Source organism: Oncorhynchus mykiss, chromosome 4 (genome assembly GCF_057628025.1).
Source record: "Oncorhynchus mykiss isolate SJ-2025 chromosome 4, ASM5762802v1, whole genome shotgun sequence".
NCBI classification, from domain to species: Eukaryota; Metazoa; Chordata; class Actinopteri; order Salmoniformes; family Salmonidae; genus Oncorhynchus; species Oncorhynchus mykiss.
Window position 1 is genome coordinate 57,751,764 of NC_143025.1, and position 21,133 is coordinate 57,772,896.

A 21,133-nucleotide genomic window follows, 5' to 3' on the forward strand; every position below is an offset into this window, starting at 1 on the left:
TTGCCGAAGATCCAGTCACTCTCTCTGACAAATGTATTTATTTAATTTAACTAGGCAAGCCAGTTAAGAACATATTCTTATTTACAATGACGGCCTACAGGAGACAATTAAATATCACCGGTGCATATGCCTATTCGGCCCATCACTGAAACTATTGTGGAATAAAAATTAATTGTACCTAACAACATATAATTGTGTTGAGTACAGAAAAAATATCACAAGGCAGAGTGCTACATACACAGTGCACTTGTAAGATTGTAGAAATAATGCAAAGTACTCTTCCATTATATCATTACCATTTGATTTTGTTTTGCAATGTTGACTTCACTATATTGTCACTGGTCGCCCCCTGCTGGTCTTATTTGGAACCACACCGAGTAAGGGGATAGTAAGTGGACATGGACCACTAGATTCACTGACAGTCAGGGGAACCCTATGGAGGTGCAGCCCTCCACCTAGAGAATTGAATGATTAAATGTTGCATAGTTGCATTCTTGTGCACTAACCTGCAGTAAGTAGATTTACTGACCATTTATATTTCCAATATACAAGGCCTTTATCGAAAGCTAATAAAGGTACAGAGATATAATATAAATGGGAATTTGTCCTAGTGTCCCTAAACAGCATGACAACAATCGAGCCACAATCACACAAAGACTCACATTGCAGAGCTTCAATGAAATGTGGCCTTTAATAATTGACAGAATATTAGTAAACAGTCACCGGGAATTCTACAAGACAAGAAACCTCCTGGGGGGAGGTTCCTTCCTTTGTGACCACTAACCTAAGAAAAAATGGATAGGTGAAAGCTCACCAAGCCATTGCTCATGCCTCTATTGCTCCAGTCCAGTCTTTTCAGATGAGCGTTGACGAAGGAAAGGAAACATACAAACAAGTTATGGGACAACACAATGGGTTAGAGGTATCACTGGAAGCGGGCATATACACTACTCCTCTGGGGGGCCGGGGCCGTCTCGGGCCTAGCCTGCTGAGCCTGTTGCTGCTGTTGCTGGTTGTGGCGGAGCTGCTGGGCGTAAGGGTCTTCCAGGGACTTGACCGACACAGTGGTCTTGGGCCCGGTCTTCCACTCGATGCCGCTCTCGTCCACAACTGAGGCCTCCACGTTGACCATGTGGCTGCCCAGGATGGAGAAGTTAAGCAGGAACTGGGTGCTGAAGTAGTCATTGTGCGGCTCCACCCGCTGCTCAATCTCATTGGTGTTGCTGTCCAGTGGAATCTGATGGGAAATTAAATATGCTGGTGGTTACATACTTTGGTATTGAGTTGTATTAATCAAATACAATTAATGAAGCTGAACCAGTGAGTTGTAATTTTTTGTCTAAATTAAGCTAAAAAAAAAGGGTCTAAAACCATAGTAGCTAGAGACATTGTAACTTTATAGGAAAAGCGTATGAGATATCCATCAACAGCCTCAACCGTTTAGAACAGACCAGTAGTGTGTAAGGTAAATAACCACTGCAATAATCACGACTAGGGCAGGTGGTGGGATAGGTGAAGAGTCACCTTGTATTCGGGTCCACCAGTCTTGCTCTGAAGAGTGGAGCTGACGTTGAGGCAGACAGACTGAATTTTGCGGAACAGTCCAGGGGTGGAGCCATGCTGCACCACGCCCTCCACCTTCAGAGTCAGCTGTTGGTTGTTTTGCACTGGGATTGGCTCGGTCGGGGTTCGAGGAGATGGGGAAAGAGCAAGCTGGGAAAAAAAAAAAAGTGAAATAAGTCAATCAATTTCAATGCAAAATACTACTTCTTCATGTTATTGCAAATCTAATACATACATTTTACAGTGTACCAAATACCAACGCATCAAATGGCTCCTAAAGCAAGAACTGAGCTAAAGTAGTGTATTCCGAATAGTATTTTTTATTGCATTAGTTAGTTACCTTAATACTGGTTGACTGAAGCTTCTGGAAGAAGTACCTCTGGAAGGACAGTGGGACCTTAAGCAGAGCTATGACCGCATCACATAGACAACCTGTGTGCTACATAAACAAAAACAAATAGGTTAGCATTTTGTCATCCCATTCACTGACCAGCTGGAAGAAGCATCATTACAGGTTAATTAGGGCAAGCAACTGAAAACTGTCCAAGTAGTGGTTCTCAGTTTGTCAATTTTCTTCATTTGGTACCTAATGAACACAACCCTGGGTAGTTTGATGACCTCACCAGGTAAGAGACAGGAGGGTGCTTCCTGCTTAGGCCCTCCACTTCCTCCAGGACGTGGTTGAACACGGACATCATCCGCCTCTCATACTCGCTCTCTGTCTGCACTGAGCCCAGAGTCCCATAGTCCTGGAAACTGGAGGGCAGAACAGAGAGATATCCCATTTGCTTCAATAGAATTTTCACAAAATAAAACGAGTTTTGGTAAAATTCAGATTGAATCAACTGAAATGTCCAGACTAAAGTAAACTCTTCAAGACAACACTTCCTGGAATACTACGTTAGGCTGCTGGTGTGGTAAGGAAAATAATCCCCTGAACATTACACAGCAATGAGTGAATAAGGTTGTTAGTCATATTAACAAGCTTTACCTGGCTGAATGTGGGTCCAGTATCAGAGCCTCGATGACATGGGAGACCAGCAAGCAGCTCTGTTGTTGTCTGTAGCCAACAGTTAAAGACATGTGAGAGGATTGTCAATGGAAGTGGTTTTAACTAAGATTTTACTAATGATTTAATGGGCAAGGCGTGTCCGTTCTCTTATGTTTAAGGATACAGTTCCACGTTACGGAGGGTGGCAGAGTCAGCGTCAAATGAGGATTGGTACAGGTCAGCGTAGCGGGCAGCAAGACTCCGGAACTCATCCATGGACACCCTCATCTGAGTTGGAGAAAGAAAATAGAGATGTTTCTATATATCCATTGATGGAATAGATATCCGTGTTCATCCAGCCAGCCATTCATAACCCCCTTCTTCTGTACAGACTGACCCCCCAGTCTTACTGTATGGAGTAATGTTAGTACTACCATTCAATGGTTTTGAATTGACATTCAGAAATAGAATTTGAACTCAGTGTCCCTTCCCCTGTACCTGCATGGCGATGCGTCCGCAGCGCTGCAGCTCGTTGCCTGAGGTGAGGGCGATGGTGGTGGCAATGGCAGGGGGCGGGCTGGTCTTCAGGCTGTTGCAGGTGCAGATGAGCTGGGACAGGCCCTGGAGCGTGTCAATGCGCAGTTTCACAAAGTCACACTGGTACGACAGTGGGCTTAGGGGCGTGCTGGCAGCCTAGAGGTTGAGAGTTGACTTTCAATATTACCTAGCTCATTAACTGGATAGTTAAGAGTTGACTTTCAATATTACCTAGCTCATTAACTGGATAGTTAAGCAGACTGGAAAGAACCATTGAACTCCAGTACTACCTGGCTAAAAGGATTCTGACAGGTTTAACAGCACATAAAAACAATACAGCAGGGTTGGGGTAAATTCACAATTCATTTCAGTCAATTCACAAAGTTAATTGAAATCCAATTCACGAATGGAAATATTTTCAACTCATGAAATTTCTATTCACTTCCGGAATGGACTGAATTTAAAACTTAAATTGACTGCAACCCTGCTGTATTTTCATTTAACTAGGCAAGTCAGTTAAGAACAAATTCTTATTTACAATTTCGGCCTAGGAACAGTGGGTTAACTGCCTTGTTCAGGGGCAGAACGACAGATTTATACCTTGCTAAATCGAATCCCCGAGCTGACAACCTTTCGGTTACTGGCCCTACGCTCTAACCACTAGGCTACCTGCCATATTGAAACCTACAATAGGGGCAAGTCAGTTGTTTACAGTTGATTTAAAAATTGATCCGTTGCCTTCCTATAAGCAGGTTGCCAGTCACTGACCGTGAGGGAGGCAATGCCCTTCTGGTAGGAGCGCAGGGCCTCGGCGATGGCCGTCATGGCGGCGCTGTAGTCTCCGTCCTCCAGGCCGTTCAGACACTGCTCGGCCTGGGAGAACTCCTTCAGACTATTGAGCCAGAAGTAGAAGTGCTCGGAGGCCACACGTGTCCGCAAGCTCTGGTACAGCTCGCTGGAGAACTCATGACAACCCTGCGAGGACAGAGGTCCAGACGAGATGTTATGGAGGCAGGCTGGCAAACAAAACACACAGGTCAGGACAGTAGGGTGGAAAAGCTTTTTCGAAACGTTTCCAAATACTGTGTTGAGGCGAGGCATCAGTATTAGTGACTAATGACTAAGGCCTGAATCCTAACCTGAGATCTGCGCGTGTTATTCGAGTTTTCACAAAAGTCTGTCATTGACATCAATGCATGATTTAGGCGAGTGCCAAGTTAAGTGTGGGCATGTAGGATTCCAACCTAAATGAGCGCAGCACGGATATTCCCTATACATATCACAGTATATGTCTATGGGGATAATCCTTCAACAGGAAGCTTATATATATGTGCTTTATGCATTCATCTTTACATGGACTTACTTCAGAGAGATGTAGACTACAAGTGCCTGCTTTATTTTATTAGGTTAATTTGACAGGGACAATGCAGGTATCAACATTTCTGCAAATGTGCCAGATTTAATAAACCTTTACTTCCCGCAGACTAGAAACTCACCATGCGCGAGGCCTGCCGGGCTATACAGTACACCGTCCAGCCGTTGGCCACGTTCTCCAGCTGCTGCTTGATCACAGTCTTCACCTCTGCCGACAGGGACGACTGGCTAGCCACAAACACCACCGTCGCCAAGGAAACCTGCGGGGAGCAGAGGGGAGGTGATAACACAAACCAGATGTCAGTATCCAGTAGGTGGGATTCATGATTGGAGAACAGCTTTAAATTGTGTGGTAAAAAACAAACAAATGCATTTCATTTCAACAACTTTATTAGTCCCCTTAGGGCAATGACAGTTAGTATTAGGGTTTTGTGTATCTCTCACCAGGAGCTCCTGTTGCTTGTCAGTGGACGAGTGGCTGGCCACCCGGTAGAGGTCCACAAGATCCCCCAGCATGCCCTCTCCTAGCACAGGCAACTGAGTGGCGATGGCCGCCAGGGCGTGGCACATCAGCACGCGGGAGGGGTCGCGGGCCAAGTGCAGCTGGCACAGCAGGAACTCCACCGCTGATTGGCTGAGGTGGGGGCGACTCTTCAGCAGCTGGACCAATGACGTGAGAGCCGTCTGGGGAGTGAGAGGGAAACACACGGAGTGAGGAAAAGAATGAGTACACAATTACAACAAATGTGTTATAACTGTTTATTACAGATTTGTAAACCTATCTATAAACTAACAGTTAATAAATTACAGCGTTCACATGGCCGTTTATACGACTACTGAGTAAGCCAAGCATCTTTTCCCCTCACTGTACGAGTAATGTATAGACATATGGGTCCTGGGTGCTACCCACCTTGAGTGTGGCCTGAGCTCTGGGGCTGTCATCCTGACTGCAGAGCACCAGCAGAGACTCCAACCCCATCACTGTGTCCTGCTCCAGCTGCATCATGTCTGGAGAGGAAAAGCAGGACAATAAGTCATTGAAAGCATTAAAAATACATATATTTTTGCAAAGAACAAAACACCGCATTTAAAGAAATGGATGAGATGTAATTGTATTGCTGAAAAACCCAAATACTGTACAGGTAATCTGTGAAGGCCCTTGAAGACCTTTGAGTGCATCAAACCCTTTTTTTACCATGAATTAGTCCCCTACTGGAAGTTTTTCTAAGGTAAGCCCCATTTTAAAATGCCTGTGAAGTCCTGTGATGGTCAGGTAGCTAATGAAAGATGAGTAAGAGGACATCAAATACCACTAAGTGGTACCCTATACCCAGCGCCCACCTTTCTCTGGACATGAAATAGCGATGTTAGCGAGTACAGTGACTCCATGGGCAGCGACAGCCAGGTTGCTGTGGTAACAGCATTCCTGCACCAGCTTAACCAGGTCAGTGAGCCGGGGAGGGGCGGAAGCACCACCTGAGCGGTAGAAAAGAGGAATGTTTTGGGAAGTTCTGAACTCAACTTGAGTACTTGACTGAATGTTCCCAACATCGCAAAGCCCCAAAACAGCAGGGCCCGTAATCACAAAGAGTCTCAGAGTGGGAGTGCTGATATAGGATCAGTTTTGCCCTTTAGATCATATGAATAAGATTCTATGGACAAATTACACCTGATTCTAAATTAGCACTCATACGCCGAGACATATTTTGAATGTGGGCCAAGAGCTTAAAGCGATGCATGGTTAAACTTAAGAAAAACATTGTTTTAATTGAAAGTAAATGTGTCTTACGATTGATTGCCTGTACTGAAAGTCAGGCAATATTGCATTATACTGTACCTGTTCCAGGGTTGAAGTACTGTTTGCATTATACTGTACCTGTTCCAGGGTTGAAGTACTGTTTGATGGCGATGGTTCCAGAGAGGGTTGAGAGAACAGACAGCATGCCCAGCTTCAGGCTGTTGTAAGGGCTACTCAGGGCACACTCACACAGGGTCTACACACAGAGGAATAACCATTTATTTAATGCACTGCAACGAAAATAAATTAACACAGTATCATGAAAACATGGATTATCCTCAAAATACCCACTGAATGAATTCCCTACTTGCAGTTTGATTATGGAGGAATAACTTGCAGGTACATTACCAGTCAAGTTTGGGTTCTTTATTTTTACTATTTTCTACATTGTAGAATAATAGTAATGAAATAGCACATTTGGAATCAAGTAGTAACCAAAAAAAAGTGTTAAACAAATCAAAATATATTTTAGATTCTTCAAAGTAGCCACCCTTGGCCTGGATGACAGCTTTGAACTCTCTTGGCATTCTCTCAACCAGCTTCATGAGGTAGCCACCTGGAATGCATTTCAATTAACAGGTGTGCCTTGTTAAAAGTTCATTTGTGGAATTTCTTTCCTTCTTAATGCGTTTGAGCCAATCAGTTGTGTTGTGACATGGTTGGGGTGGTATACTGAAGATAACCCTATTTGGTAAATTACCAAGTCCATATTATGGCAAGAAACATCTCAAATAAGCAAAAAGGAATGACAGTCCATCATTACTTTAAAACATGAAGGTCTGTCAATCCAGAAAATGTCAAGAATTTTGAAAGATTCTTGAAGTGTAGTCACAAAAACCAACACGTGCTATAATGAAACTGGCTCTCATGAGGACCGCCACAGGATAGGAAGACGCAGAGTTACCCCTGCTGCAGAGGATAAGTTCATTAGAGTTACCAGCCTCAGAAATTGCAGCCCAAATAAATACTTTGGAGTTTAAGTAACAGACACATCGAAACATCAACTGTTCAGAGGAGACTGTGTGAATCAGGCCTTTGCTACAAAGAAACCACTACTAAAGGACACCAATAAGAAGAAAAGACTTGCTTGGGCCAAGAAACATGAGCAATGGATATTAGACTGGTGGAAATCTGTCCAAATTTTAGATTTTTGGTTCCAACCGCCTTGTCTTTGTGAGACGCAGAGTAGGTGAACAGATGATCTCTGCATGTGTGGTTTCCACCGTGAAGAATGGAGGAGGTGATGGTGCTTTGCTGGTGACACGGTTGGTGATTAATTTAAAATTCAAGGCACACAACCAGCATGGCTACCACAGCATTCTGCAGTGATACGCCATCCCATCTGGTTTGCGCTTAGTGTGATTATGACCCAACACATCTCCAGGCTGTGTAAGGGCTATTTGACCAAGAAGGAGAGTGATGGAGTGTTGCATCAGATGACTTGGACCCCACAATCACCCAACCTCAAACCAGTTGAGATGGTTCGGGATGAGTTGGGCCGCAGAGTGAAGAAGAAGCAGCCAACAAGTGCTCAGCATATGTGGGAACTCCTTCAAGACTGAAAAGCATCCCAGGGGAAGCAGGTTGAGAGAATGCCAAGCGTGTGCAAAGCTGTCATCAAGGCAAAGGGCGCCTACTTTGAAGAACCTCAAATATATTTAGGATTTGTTTAAAGATTTTTTGGTTACTACATGATTCCATGTGTGTTATTTCATAGTTTTTATGTCTTCATTATTATTCTACAATGTAGAAAAACCCTTGAATGAGTAGGTGTACAAACTTTTGGCTGGTACTGTATGTGTGGGACATAAGACCCCACCTGAGTGTTTTCTCTGTTCCAGAGATGGGGGGCTTTTTTAGCCAGGAGCTTCAAGTCCTGGATAGCCAATCTCTTGACTGCTTTCCTGGGGTCCTCCTTCAGATATTGGAGAAGCAGCTGTAACTGCAGACAGTGGGGGAAAATAGACTAGCCATTAAACACTATTCAAAGCCTTCTACAGATCTCTCAGATTCTTGAGCTCAGGAGAGGAATTTAGATTTTATAGCCTGGGTGGATGCCACAGTATGCATCTGCATTAGCAGATTAGCATTTCCACTGTTGCTAAGCTTTGCTGTCATCTGGGCTTCAGAGTTGCAGGTGATATTAAGAAGTCACTTGTCACTCAAATTCTACACGTGGAGATCTGTTTGTATGATTGTTTTGGATGAAATGCACTCAGTCTGTGCTGTGGTGTCAACTGTCATACCAAATAGGGTCCAGCTGCCAAAAATTGTCTGAGTTGTGTACTAATGGGATTCTAATGTCCATTAGTGTCTGGGGAGAGACTGAGGATTTTCCTGACCAGCATCGCATTGACAGCACGACTAGCCAAAATCTAAAACTGACTTTTACCTTAATTTTAACCAATTTGAAAATGTAATATCAGTTTGCACGCCAGCCACGTCCCCATAGTTATCCCCTAGTGTCTGTTACTATAGCTACCTGTTTGGGGATGTCAATGAGCGAGGAGGCGGCCAGCTGGGTGAAGGTGTGCAGGGTGACAATGACCATGGGGGTGGAGGGGTAGGAGGTGACCAGCTGCTGCAGCAGCTCTCGGCTGCTAGAGGCCAGGCTGGCATTGTGGTGCATGTGCTGCAACATAGGGATCAGCTTCAGTTTCAGGTCCACCGGGGTGTCCAGACCTGGAGAGGAAGAAGAGCGTAGTGATTGCACGGCCCAGTGGGAGATCAACTGGGTAATGTTCAGTTGGCACGAAATGGAAGAAAAAGTTCAGAAACCCGAAGGTACTATCTGAACTTGTCCAATAACAAAACACTGGTTTCGGTTTGTTGCAAAATGTGTTGCTACAGTGTAGACTAATGAACATGACCCTGGATGCTTCACTTAAAAGGAATTGCATGGCCTTTTCTTCTCTACAACACCACCAATGTGCTTGGTCAGTTGCTTGTAAATAACTAAACACAAATTTCACAGAATGTAATATGATTCTGCACAAGATGTTCACATGATACTAGAGACATTATGTTACCTTGAATCATTTCACTGATTTTGTTGCAAATCCCAGCTGCAAAGTCTCTACAGATTGAAAGGGACAAAGAACAGAACATGTTCAATGAGTCAGACACTGAATACATCATTATTCCTCTTTCCTGGATGGGGCATAGAACAAAACAATTCTCAACAGTTTGCAAGGGATTAAGCCAAGTTAAAATTATGACAGTTTGGGCAGACAACATAGACCACATTGAAACTTATCTCAAACAGAGACCCACTTACTTCGACTGTGCAGAGAAGCAGGCCGATGCAAAAATGGCGGCCTCTACTTCGACGTTGTCATGAGAATCCAGACTTTGGTGAACGCTGTGATGGGCATTCTTCCTTTCCGGGATGATAGTGGCCAAACTGCCAAGCATCCTTCATAATTTTTGTTTTTTGTTTTTTGAATTTAAAAAACAGGACAAAACACAGAGAATTAGAAATCATGTAAGTGAAGATGATTGAGTCTTTACAAATAAAAATAAAAGCTTGGTTCTCTGAAATGTGAGACTAACGATGACCACCATGCAAATCTGCAACACAGCCACTGTGTGGAATGTGGATTTAACCACCATCATAAGATATCAAACCCAAAATGGAAAGAGAAGTGCACGCTATGGCACCTGAGAGTGATGGCTCTGGCCACAGGGTCATTGCTGTGGATGACAGAGAATACCCTCTTGACAAACTCGTCCACGTTAAGGATCTTCTCCAGGTGCTTCTCGCTCTGTTGAGTCACCTTCAACACACAGAGGCGCAGAAAGTTGTTCCTGAAAGAGGGGAGAGGTATGTTTATTTATTACAGTAGGAGGACAATACGGTCAAAACTCACTCTGGTTAGCTGCCTTGGAACGATTCTGAGGCAGAGGTTTATGCATTTTAATACATATCAGTAACGACAAGTGAAAAGTGCATTTATGATTTGGCAGAGTAATGTCTAGTTGAAATGTCACAATTCTCTGTACCCAAGCCTGAAGATATCTGCCAGTTTCAGAAAAGCAGAGTTGATGAGGATGGGGAAAGGGTACTTCTGGAAGAGTTTGGGGAAGAGGACCACTGCTTCACATTGTTCCCCAAGCTTCCCAGACCGCAAACCTGTAACAAATGACAGAAATTCAGTCAAACATGTAGATTTATCAGTGTACACAGATCTGGAAGGACAACTTCAGTTCCATCCCCTGTAGCCATATGCCTAACTGACAAACGTCTGAATGCAGTTCAAGTTTGCTCGTCACTGAGGCGAAAACCTAGCGTTCGCTACTAAGAAGCTAGCTTTCTTGTTATTTTAATTGTAACTAACAAATGTGCCGTTGTGTGCCCTTGAATGCATAAACTTCCGGGGATACATGACACAGAACAGTTGTTTCAAATGTTAAGCTGTTAAACTAGTTTCGCATTGATAAGGATAACAAATGGCTAGCCACCTAGCTTGTTGCCAGCCGGCTAACTACACACCTTTGTCCAACTCCATGAGAGCTGAATTTGCATCCAATTCTTGTTCCCCATAACCGGCCTCTGACAAGAATGACCGTGCAGTAGAAAGCGACATTGTTTATATTTTAGACTTCACGTGAAACAACTGTATGTTATATTTTAAAGTATTAGTTCAGCCACCGGATATAGCTAACGTGTTCCGTTCGGCCCAGAGGCATGAAGTGACGTAATACAGGAAGTATAACATTTCCAACCAATCAGCGAGCGCGACGCAACATTAGCGGGAGATTCGTCTCTTCTTTCAGTTCATTAGTTCGCGGGAAAGGGGAGAAACAAACAGAAGATCACAGCACAGGAATTGCTCTGACGAATAGAAATAGTTTTTAAAAAATCGTCTGGCTTCGGCTGAGTTAGAGAAATGCTTTTTCGCTCCATTGTTGACAGAGGAGTCCGTAAACGGAGGCGCAATGGTAAGAATGTTAATGTAGACAGTAGTCTGCCTTCAATGTTTCTAGGCAGCTATAGCACAGATAGAACAATGAGAAAGATATTTGGCTGTAGCTAGCTACTTAGCCAAAGTTAGTTAGTTAACTAGCTCAGCTGTGTTTACTTCAGCATTGTTGGCTGCTAGGCTGGCCATTTTGTGATGCTAATGGATGGATGGGTGGATATTGTTGTGGGGAAGTGGCTAGCGTTAACAAATAGCTAAGGAGGTCCTTGGCGGTTCCTGGGGATGGATATCACACACGGTTTTCGCTGCACGTTTCATAGTGGTTGTATTTGTTGTTTCCTCTTCTCCACCAGACCTCAGCCCAAAGTACCCGTTGTCCTCCCTGCTGAACGGCTACCAGTGTGCACGGCATGATGAACACATCTCATACGGGAACATGGGGGTAGCCGTGCCCCCTTTTGGATGCGCCTTCTCTACAGGTAATACAGGAAGTACTCTACTGTATGCCTATGAAGGCGTTAACCATGAACCACTGTCCCGATGTCCTGTTTTCTTCTGTTAACCACTTCTTTTCCTGGCGTTTTAGCTCGAGGGTTGCAGAGTGTATTTGCTGTGGCCAACGAGGAGGGTGTCTTGAGGCTCTACAACACAGATAACAGACAGAGTCCAGTCCTGAAAGGTAACTTATCACCTGAGTGGCAAAACCACATGACCAACAGAGTAATTCAAGCATCTTGTTTTTTGGGCTGAGACAACAGATGATATGATAATGCACCCATATTATGCAGACCGCCTAGCCATTGCAGCTCTCTGAATCTCCAGCCTAGCTTGCCTTGTTTTAGGACCATAACTCATTAAATGTCATTAGATGCCAATTGGGGTATAAACTTTATTTTGCTATTCCATAGAATGGATGGCACACGAGAATGCTGTCTTTGACCTTGCTTGGGTGCCAGGGGAGGCTAGCTTGGTGAGTAGGATAAGTTTTCCCTGATTGACCACTGTGTGTGATGTGAAACAGACTACTACTTTCTATAGACATGTTAGAAGATGCATGATAAAATGTTGTGTATTTCCATCAGGTGACTGCATCAGGTGATCAGATGGCCAAGCTGTGGGACGTGGCATCGGGGGAACTCCTTGGCAGCTTCAAGGGGCACCAGTGCAGCCTCAAATCTGTTGCATTCACACAGCAGGAGAAAGGTCATTTTCATATCAATTCAATAACTTTATTGTCCTAGAGCGGCAGCACATGATACATTAAAAACGAAGCCATATATATATATATATATATAAGTATGTTTCCTGAATGCAGAGACATGGCTTTGAGTGAATGGTCTTTCAGATTTATTGTGTGTGTGTATACCCATGCCTAAAAGGTTTTTTATTATAGGCATCATCACAGAACAGCTTGACAATTCATCTACTGAGAACAAAACTCTCCTTAAACAGCTGCTGCAGAGTTTCTGTTTTTCACCAGGGGAGCCTGTGCTTTTTATTTTAGGCCACTGCACACTTTGTTGTTTGTGCCCGAAAACTTCTTAGTAACCATGCAAACTTCTCTCTTCTCCAACAGCTGTGTTCTGTACTGGGGGCCGAGATGGGAATATTATGGTCTGGGACACCAGGTGCAGCAAAAAAGGTAAGGACAGATATGAAAGTGATTACCGTTTTCTTTAGTGTAAACAGTATGTTTGAAATCGATAGGTTAGTCGTTGCATATTTTTGTATCTTAAATCTTTCAAAAGTTAGAATATTTCAGTGAGTAAAGCCAGGACTAAAATCTTGGGTAATTGTGCCTAATGCTCTATTAAGTTCTAGGCTGAGACGTTACAGGCAAGTCTATGGGCCAAATGTCCGCTCCAGAAATTGTGATCAGTCACAAGAAAATCTGTGCACCGGAACAAAGTTCCTTGTTAGTTGTTACAGACTGTTGACAGATGCTGCCGATACCAGTTATGTGTGTCTATCTACGAGAGATTGAGTGGGTAATGGTGTTTGTTTTCCCTTCAGATGGATTCTACAGGCAGGTGAAGCAGATCAGCGGGGCTCACAATAAGACGGATAGAAACACACCCTCTAACACGAAGAAGAGACGCTCAGGCACACGTGGCATGGCCCCCTCTGTGGTTAGTAGTAAAACTGATCCAGTGTCAGTTTTATTGTTCTCTTCATACTGATTATAGTTCAGGACTGGGATATTAAGAGCAAATCTGAAATCTGTTCTCCATGTCTTGTAGGACTCCCAGCAGAGTGTCACTGTGGTGCTGTTCCGTGATGCACACACCCTCATCTCTTCAGGAGCTGTTGATGGGTAAGAAATCTGATGTTTAATACTTCAATGCTACTGAGCAGTGCTGCGCTGCTCTCGTTACGTACTGCGCTGGCCAGTTTACGTATCTGACACAGTTGCTGAACCTGGCTGAAAAGGACATTGAAAGGATAACATCTGAGCCAGTATGGTTTGAATTGGCACGATGGTGTGACAAGCTTACTAAAAATCTAGATGACTGTCATAGGATGTATGTGAAGCCAGCACCACAAAGAACGATTCTTACTTTCGAATGTGATGTTTTTCCTTTTAACCAGGATAATCAAGATGTGGGACCTTCGGAAAAGCTACACTGCATACCACCACGACCCCATACCACTCCAGGTGTACCCGTACCCAGGCTCCAGCACACGAAAGCTAGGTGGGTTTTCTCAAACATGACTCATATTCTTGATAATTGTATCCTTCCTTCCTTGGAATAGGATAGATATTACTGGATTATTAGGATAGATATTACTGGATTGGTGAAGCTACTGTCTGGAACTCATCCTTTCATCAAAGTAAAGTAAAGATCAGTGAATTCTGTAAAGGAATGAAGGAAGCAGTTTACAAGTATTCAAACATGTTGTTGTTTAAAAAAGTGTTTGTTTCATAGAGTAGCACAAGTGTAGGACCTGACCTGTGTTCTCTGGGTAGGTTACTCGGGGCTGGTGTTGGACTCCACCGGCTCCAACCTGTTCTCCAACTGCATCGACGACAACATCTACATGTTTAACGTCAGTGGATTGAAAACCACTCCAGGTAAACAAATGCCTTCTGCATGTCATTCTATTTATATGGCCACATCCATCAAAAGCATGGCTGCATTCAGCCCATGACTTTGTTTTATGGCAAGTTACTCTAATGCATCTGTATAGTCTCCCATCCATTCACGTTAAGCTCCTGCATGCCATTACATTTTTTTTATGTCACTACCACTGTTTTCCACCAGGTGGGGCTGCACACTACTGGTTGAAACAATTTTATTTATGAGAAGCTGTCAGATAGGCAAAAATGCCATACTTTGGGAAGATTTATTTGCTTGAATAGCTAGTTCAACTGCATGTGCCAACACCGTCATAATGAATGTGGCTACTATCATTTGGCTAACGTCTCCTCTCCTGAAACTATTCCCCAGGTCGTTGCTGTAAAATGAGAATGTGTTCTAGTCAACTTACCTGATAAAATGAATAACAATATAACGTGCCAAACAAGTATGGTATTAAACCGTCTTTGCAATGGCCCAGAGGTTGTTAAACAGACAGGTTGGGTACAGTGTATACAGGAGACTGTCTGACTGAAAGAGATGAGAAACACCTCGGTGTTTGTGTTCTTAATGAGTCATCTAAGCCTGGGATGTGTTCATTAGGACATGCAAAGGATTTTTTAAATTATTTTTTTAAGTTAGTGGAAAGCAAAAATGTGCGGTTCTTATTTACTCCGCTGTCTACTGTTCGGTGCCTAATGAACACCACCCTGGTATTTTTACCCACTAGCTGAGACTGGGTGCTGCACTGCTGGGTGTGGGGTCTTTATTCCGACACTAGTCAAGAATGTAGCCCAGGGGGCTCTAACTTACAATGTGACCAGTCCTTTGACCGAACAGGAAGTAATATGTGTGTTGACTGGAGTGTCTCCTCAGCAGGGCTCTACAGTGCGACCAATTTACATGCATGTGTGACCTGAATTTTATTTAGGAGCACCATTGCACCTAGAAAAATTAAGGATTCTAGATTTAATATTGCAAATATTTTTCATTGTGCTCCTACTTTTTTAAAAACTTGGGCACAAAAATTGTTCTTAGTTGAGCCCTGCTCCTCAGGATGATATTTATTTAGTTATGTTGACCACTTTTTGTGTACTCGCCCTGTGTACTCTGAACAACAATGTCTGGTTATGTGCACATTATTTCTGATGTTCTAACATGTCTTTCTTTTTCAGTGGCAGTCTTCGCTGGTCACCTAAACTCCTCGTTTTACGTCAAGTCCACTGTTAGCCCAGACGACCAGTTCCTGGCTAGTGGCTCAAGTGACCATCATACATACATCTGGAAGGTGAGCTGACATTTAGATTTACCCAATCCAGGGAAAACCTTTGAAAAGCAGACTGATGGACGATTGCTGACAAATTAACATGCTTTGACTATTTAATAACTATTATATCCATGCATTTTATAATGTGTCTTAACCTCCTATTTCAGATCTCCGACCCAAAGCAGGTTCCTATGATGCTTCAGGGCCATAAGCAGGAAGTGACCTCCATCGCGTGGTGCCCAACAGATTTCACAAAGGTGAGATCTAAGATTTTGTCTATGTTCACATAGCCAGCATGATTTCAGATGGTTTGTGTTAAGAATGTTATTCTTATCAAATCAAACTTTGTCACATGTGCCGAATACAACAAGTATAGATAGACCTTACCATGAAATTCTTACTTACAAGCCCTTAACTAACATTGCAGTGCAATAAGCATTAAGAACATTTTTACTGAATAAACTAAAGTAAAAAATAACAAGGCTATATACAGAGGGGTACCGATACAGTCAGTGTGCGGGGGTACAGGTTAGTCGAGGTAATTTGTACATGTAAGAAGGGGTGAAGTGACTATGTGGGGGGGTGTCAATGTAAATAGTCCAGTGGCCATTTGATTAATTGTTCAGCAGTCTTATGGCTTGGGGGTAGAAGCTGTTAAGGAGACTTGGTCCTAGATTTGGCGCTCCGGTACCACTTGCCGTGTGGTAGCAGAGAGGAAAGTCTATGACTTGGGTGACTGGAGTCTCTGACAATTTTTGGGGCTATCCTCTGACACTGCATATTATATAGGTCCTGGATGGCTGGAAGCTTGACCCCATTGATGTACCGGGCCGTACGCACTACCCTCTAATGTCTTACGGTCAAATGCTGAGCAGTTGCCGTATCAGGCGGTGATGCGGTCAGGATGCTCTCGATGGTGCAGCTGTAGAACTTTTTGGGGATCTGGGGACCCATGCCAAATCTTTTCAGTCTCCTGAGGGGGAAAAGGTGGTGTGTCCTCTTCATGACTGTCTTGGTGATGTGGACACCAAGGCACTTGAAACTCTCCACCCGCTCCACTACAGCCCGTCAATGTTAATGGGGGCCTGTTCGGCCCGGACCGCCTTTTCCTGTAGTCCACAATCAGCTTTTTTTTGTCTTGCTCATGTTGAGGGAGAGGTGGTTGTCCTGGCACCACACTCCGTTCACCATTGAAACAATGATGTGTGCAGCATTCAGTCTGGCTTAACCAGGCTAGGTGAGGTGCAAATTGGGGCCCTGTGTAATCTCATGCTCTGTCTTGTCAGATTGCTTCCTGCTCTGACGACAACACCGTACGGATCTGGCGTCTGGACCGGGGGACGGATGGAGCAAAGTCCTCTGTCGGAGAGGCCAATCTGGTGGGCTGGGCATATCCTAAACCTGCCACCACCGTGTCCATTCCAAGTGAGTATCGCTACTGCTGCTATTTATCAGCAGAGGGTACATGACATTTTTGACATGCCGATCAATGAGGGAATTAGATAGGACATTAATAAAATGGCCTGATGAAGATGGGGAATATCTGGAATTTCGTATCCAATGCAGTGGTTACCATCCTTAATTGTTTTTACTGGTCTGTGTAGCCAAACGATAACAAAGATGACTACCTCCAATGCTTCTTGAACAACCGGAACTCTTTGGATTGAAACTGAAACTCTGCTTCTCTCTCTAAGGGCCTTTGAACCACATGGAATCCACCCCAGCCAAGAGTCCCCAGGCAGGGAGTCTGGGGGCCCTGTCCTCCCCCCAGCCTGCCGCCTGCTCCGGTAGTAGAGCCGACGTGCCTCTACCCTCCAGCACCACCACCTTCTCCACCCTTCAGGGTGCTAAAGCCACCCTCCTATGCCAGAAAACACCCTCATCCATCAGGAACTGGTTTTCCCGAACCCCCGGGTCTCCTTGGGGACAGGTCACCTCTCCTCTCCACACAGTGCTCAGCCCCCAGAGCCCAACCGGTACTACTCCCTCGGAGAGGAGGGCCAAGCGCCGACTGGAGACGGGTGACTGTGGGGCAGCAGGGGGCTGCGATGGTGCAGGGGAGTGCAACTGCATTACGGAGCTCTACCCCGCAGCCAAGAGCAGCCGAGGACTGGCAGGCATGTGCCGCCCCAGCCAGGAGCCACCTCAGGCGGGCACAGAGAGGAGTGAGGCCTGGGAAGGAGCAGACCTCCAGGTGGAGGACCCATCCACACAGGCAGACAAGGAGAACCACTCTCCAGGTGGGGCAGACTGGTTGTCAGTGATGAGCCAGAGGCTGAGGAAGGGTGCGGGAAACACCAGCAGCATTCCCAGAAGCCCCATTGCCTGCAAGAGGCGAGATGGCAGGATGCCCACCTCACCGGTATGCACAAGTTGACCTGAAATTAGTGATGTTACAGTATGACCAGGATTGGCTCCCAATGTAGAACAAACACTGATGGCTCTAACTGCATAATATGGTACCTGTTGTCATTTATCTTTCTCTTCTCTCTCAGGCAATGCGCTCTCCACGATCCATGCAGAAAATATCCTCCTATTTCCGGCAAAAGACTTTGGAGTAATCAGTTTGGATTGAAATTGTGCTCTCAGTGCTGAGTGAGAGCACAATATATGTATTTTAATTGGGATCACTGTTCAACTGAGAAATATTTTTAAAGATGCATTTATACAGTATCAGTCAAAAGTTTGGACTGCTCATTCAAGGTTTTTTATTTTTTTATTTATTTTTTTACTGTTTTCTACATTGTAGAATAATAGTAAAAACATCAAAACTATGAAATAACAAATGGAATCATATCGTAACCAAAAAAGTGTTAAACAAATCCACATTTATTTGAGATTCTTCAAAGTAGCCACACTTTGCCTTGATGACAGCTTTGCACTCTCTTGGCATTCTCAACAAGCTTCATCTGGAATGCTTTTTCAACAGTCTTGAAGGATTTCCCACATGCTGAGCAAATGTTGGCCGCTTTTCCTACACTCATCCCAAACCATCTCAATTGGGTTGAGGTCCGGTGATTTGTGGAGTCCAAGTCATCTGATGCAGCACTCCATCGCTCTCCGTATTGGTCAAATATCCCTTACACAGTCTGGGGGTGTGTTGGGTCATTGTCCTGTTGAAAATCAAATGATTGTCCCACTAAGCCCCAACCAGATGGGATGGCGTCTCACTGCCGAATGGTAGCCATGCTGGTTGTGTGCCTTTTTGAATTCTAAATAAATCACTGACAGTGTCAGCAGCAAAGCACTATCACACCACCTCCTTCACGGTGGGAACCACACATGCAGAGATCATCCGTTCACCTACTCTGCATCTCACAAAGACATTGCAGTTGGAACCAAATATCTCAAAATTGGACTCATCAGACTAAAGGACAGATTTCCACTAGTCTAATGTCCATTGCTCGTGTTTCTTGGCCCAAGTAAGTCTCTTCTTATTGGTGTCCTTTTTAGTAGTGTTTTTTTTCTTCAGCAGCAGCAATTTGACCATGAAGGCCTGATGTTACACCTTCTCCTCTGAACAGTTGATGTGTCTGTTACTTGAACTCTGTGACGCATTTATTTGGGCTGCAATCTGAGTGCAGTTAAGGCTAGTAACTCTAATGATCATATCTTCTGCAGCAGAGGTAACTCTGGGTCTTCCTTTTCTGTGGCGGCCCTTATGAGAGCTAGTTTCATCATAGCGCTTGATGGTTATTCATATTTCTTCATTTTCACAGGATTGACTGACCTTCATGTCTTACAGTAATGATGGACTGTTTATTTGTGCTTATTTGAGTTGTTCTTGCCATAATATGGGCTTGATCTTTTTGTTTAACACTTTTTTGGTGTGTTATTTCATAGTTTTGATGTCTTCTCTATTTTTTACTATTTTCTACATTGTAGAATGATAAAGAAAACCCTTGAATGAGCAGGTGTGTCAACTTTTCACTGGTATTGTATATATGTGGGTTGATTCTTAACCTCTAAATACTCAATGGGTACAATATAGCGTATCCTTAAAACAGGTTGTTCGCTCAACATAGAAGACAAACTTTTGAGTTTCCTCATCTCATGTCTTTATTTTGTGCATTAACTTTGTATACTTGGTGTGGCTTTTTCTGCCATCAGTTTATTCATTTGTATGAGATATTGTATAAGTTCTGTGAAAATGTGGATTTTGTGTGTGTATATACATTAACTTTGATTATTGCTTGTATAAACTGACTTTAGCCAAAGTTGCTGTGTCTTTCTGAACTTTTCATTGATTAAATACCATCACCTTGGCATACAACTTTGGAGTGGTACAGATCTAGGACCAGCTTTTCTTCCCTTAACCATTAGTGGGTGAAATTCTTCACCTTACACCGTTCATGTCATGTTTGAATTCCAGTGTTGGCTCCCCATACTGAATAATTAGCTGTGTCACTACCACGTCACGCTACAATTAATGAAGTGACCATGGGACTGGAATTAGTACTAGAGAAGTATGTCAGATTTCACTACCAAATATTTAGATTTTGCAGAAAGCATGTCCCTAGACAACAATACTTGTAAAATAAAAAATGTTAAGAGGCAACTTTGTTGTTGTTGGTATCATAGAAACATGTCTATGGTACTGTGTACTGCATTTCTCGTTAGGTTTACAGCCCCATGCAATGCTGTTCATCAGTAAAAGGTTTCCAACACTGGTCTCCAACCTGTTTTTACTGTATACTTTCCCCCTCTGTTTTAACCTGACACCAAAGGTTATTTGTCACATGCTTCGTACACAACAGGTGTAGACTAACTGAAATGCTTACTTACGGGCCCTTCCCAACAATGCAGAGAGAAATAATAGATAATGAATGACACAATTTCATTCATTTAGCAGACACTCTTATTCAGAGCAATTTACAGGAGCAATTAGGGTTAAGTGCCTTGCTCAAGGGTACATCAGCAGATTTTGCACATAGTTGGCTCGGGGAAGCACACCAGCAACCTTTCAGTTACTGACCCAATGCTCTTAACCGCTAAGCTACCTGCCGCCCTCATTATTAAAAGCAATAATAAACACACATGCGTTTTGCACTGTGTTAATTGTATTTTGACAAACAATTAGATAATTATTTATCCTTTGTGCTGAAAGGAGATTTGGAATGCATGATAGTTTGTATACCTGTCAACCTGCAATGTATTTGTCTCATGAGAACATTTTCTTCTGCTCTCTTCATGTGTTCACGAGCAAAGGTTAGCATGCTACTAGTGCTTGAGGGTTTACATTCAGAGAATCACATGGGGTCAAACCACTCACTTTGCTGTAATAACCTAACGTAGTAGGTGTAGAAAGACCCCTGAGCAGAGTCCCCACTTCCAATTTTCAGGGGAAATGGAAGTTAGGTTGAAAATAGGCCCTCTCTATCCCTGAAAACCATCAACATCCGTTTTCTGCAAACACTAAGGGTGTTGCTGTAAAATGTAGGGGACAGGTTTATGGTCCATGCTATCTGGGAATCCTTGGGATGTCCCTACCCCATTGAAGTTGAAATTTAAAATGGTTATGGTAAGGGTTAAGGTTAGGGTAGGGACTTCCCAAGGATTCTGGATAGCAGTAACCACACATTTGTTGGATGCTACAGTGTGGCC

The 21,133-nt window shown here is 43.7% G+C and overlaps 2 protein-coding genes across 3 annotated transcripts; one reads left to right on the forward strand and one right to left on the reverse strand.

Annotated features, from left to right (window-relative positions):
• Positions 1–672: 672 nt before the first annotated feature.
• LOC110522025 (integrator complex subunit 7) lies at positions 673–10,989 on the reverse strand. Of its 2 annotated transcripts, none has more exons than XM_021600086.3 (20): positions 10,756–10,989; positions 10,266–10,395; positions 9,924–10,070; positions 9,541–9,678; positions 9,293–9,339; positions 8,746–8,945; positions 8,083–8,205; positions 6,342–6,459; positions 5,807–5,941; positions 5,376–5,473; positions 4,910–5,149; positions 4,588–4,725; positions 3,860–4,066; positions 3,053–3,247; positions 2,739–2,842; positions 2,555–2,623; positions 2,187–2,319; positions 1,904–2,002; positions 1,525–1,713; positions 673–1,237 (listed from the first exon to the last, which is right to left on the reverse strand). In XM_021600086.3, exons 1-20 carry the CDS (start codon positions 10,847–10,849, stop codon positions 926–928), a joined length of 2,916 nt encoding a protein of 971 aa, XP_021455761.1. In that variant the 5' UTR covers positions 10,850–10,989; the 3' UTR covers positions 673–925. The 2 variants fall into 2 exon arrangements, with proteins under 2 accessions (XP_021455761.1, XP_090088494.1); XM_090232368.1 differs by having other exon boundaries at positions 6,303–6,459; positions 10,756–10,950.
• Positions 10,990–19,746, forward strand: LOC110522026 (denticleless protein homolog). Its single transcript, XM_021600088.3, has 15 exons — positions 10,990–11,204; positions 11,539–11,664; positions 11,772–11,864; positions 12,094–12,155; positions 12,268–12,388; positions 12,762–12,827; positions 13,199–13,314; positions 13,426–13,499; positions 13,775–13,878; positions 14,154–14,258; positions 15,438–15,550; positions 15,697–15,786; positions 16,816–16,954; positions 17,224–17,891; positions 18,025–19,746. Exons 1-15 carry the CDS (start codon positions 11,153–11,155, stop codon positions 18,088–18,090), a joined length of 1,995 nt encoding a protein of 664 aa, XP_021455763.3. The 5' UTR covers positions 10,990–11,152; the 3' UTR covers positions 18,091–19,746.
• Positions 19,747–21,133: the final 1,387 nt, after the last annotated feature.

Coding starts and splice junctions, on each gene's coding strand:
- LOC110522025 (XM_021600086.3), bottom strand. CDS start 10,849: ATGTCGCTTTCTACTGCACGGTCATTCTTGTCAGAGGCCGGTTATGGG. Junction 10,071..10,265: donor GCAGATATCTTCAGGCTTGG/GTACAGAGAATT, acceptor CCCCTCTTTCAG/GAACAACTTTCTGCGCCTCT. Junction 9,679..9,923: donor GCCAGAGCCATCACTCTCAG/GTGCCATAGCGT, acceptor AAAATTATGAAG/GATGCTTGGCAGTTTGGCCA.
- LOC110522026 (XM_021600088.3), top strand. CDS start 11,153: ATGCTTTTTCGCTCCATTGTTGACAGAGGAGTCCGTAAACGGAGGCGC. Junction 13,500..13,774: donor TCTTCAGGAGCTGTTGATGG/GTAAGAAATCTG, acceptor CCTTTTAACCAG/GATAATCAAGATGTGGGACC. Junction 15,551..15,696: donor ATCATACATACATCTGGAAG/GTGAGCTGACAT, acceptor CTCCTATTTCAG/ATCTCCGACCCAAAGCAGGT.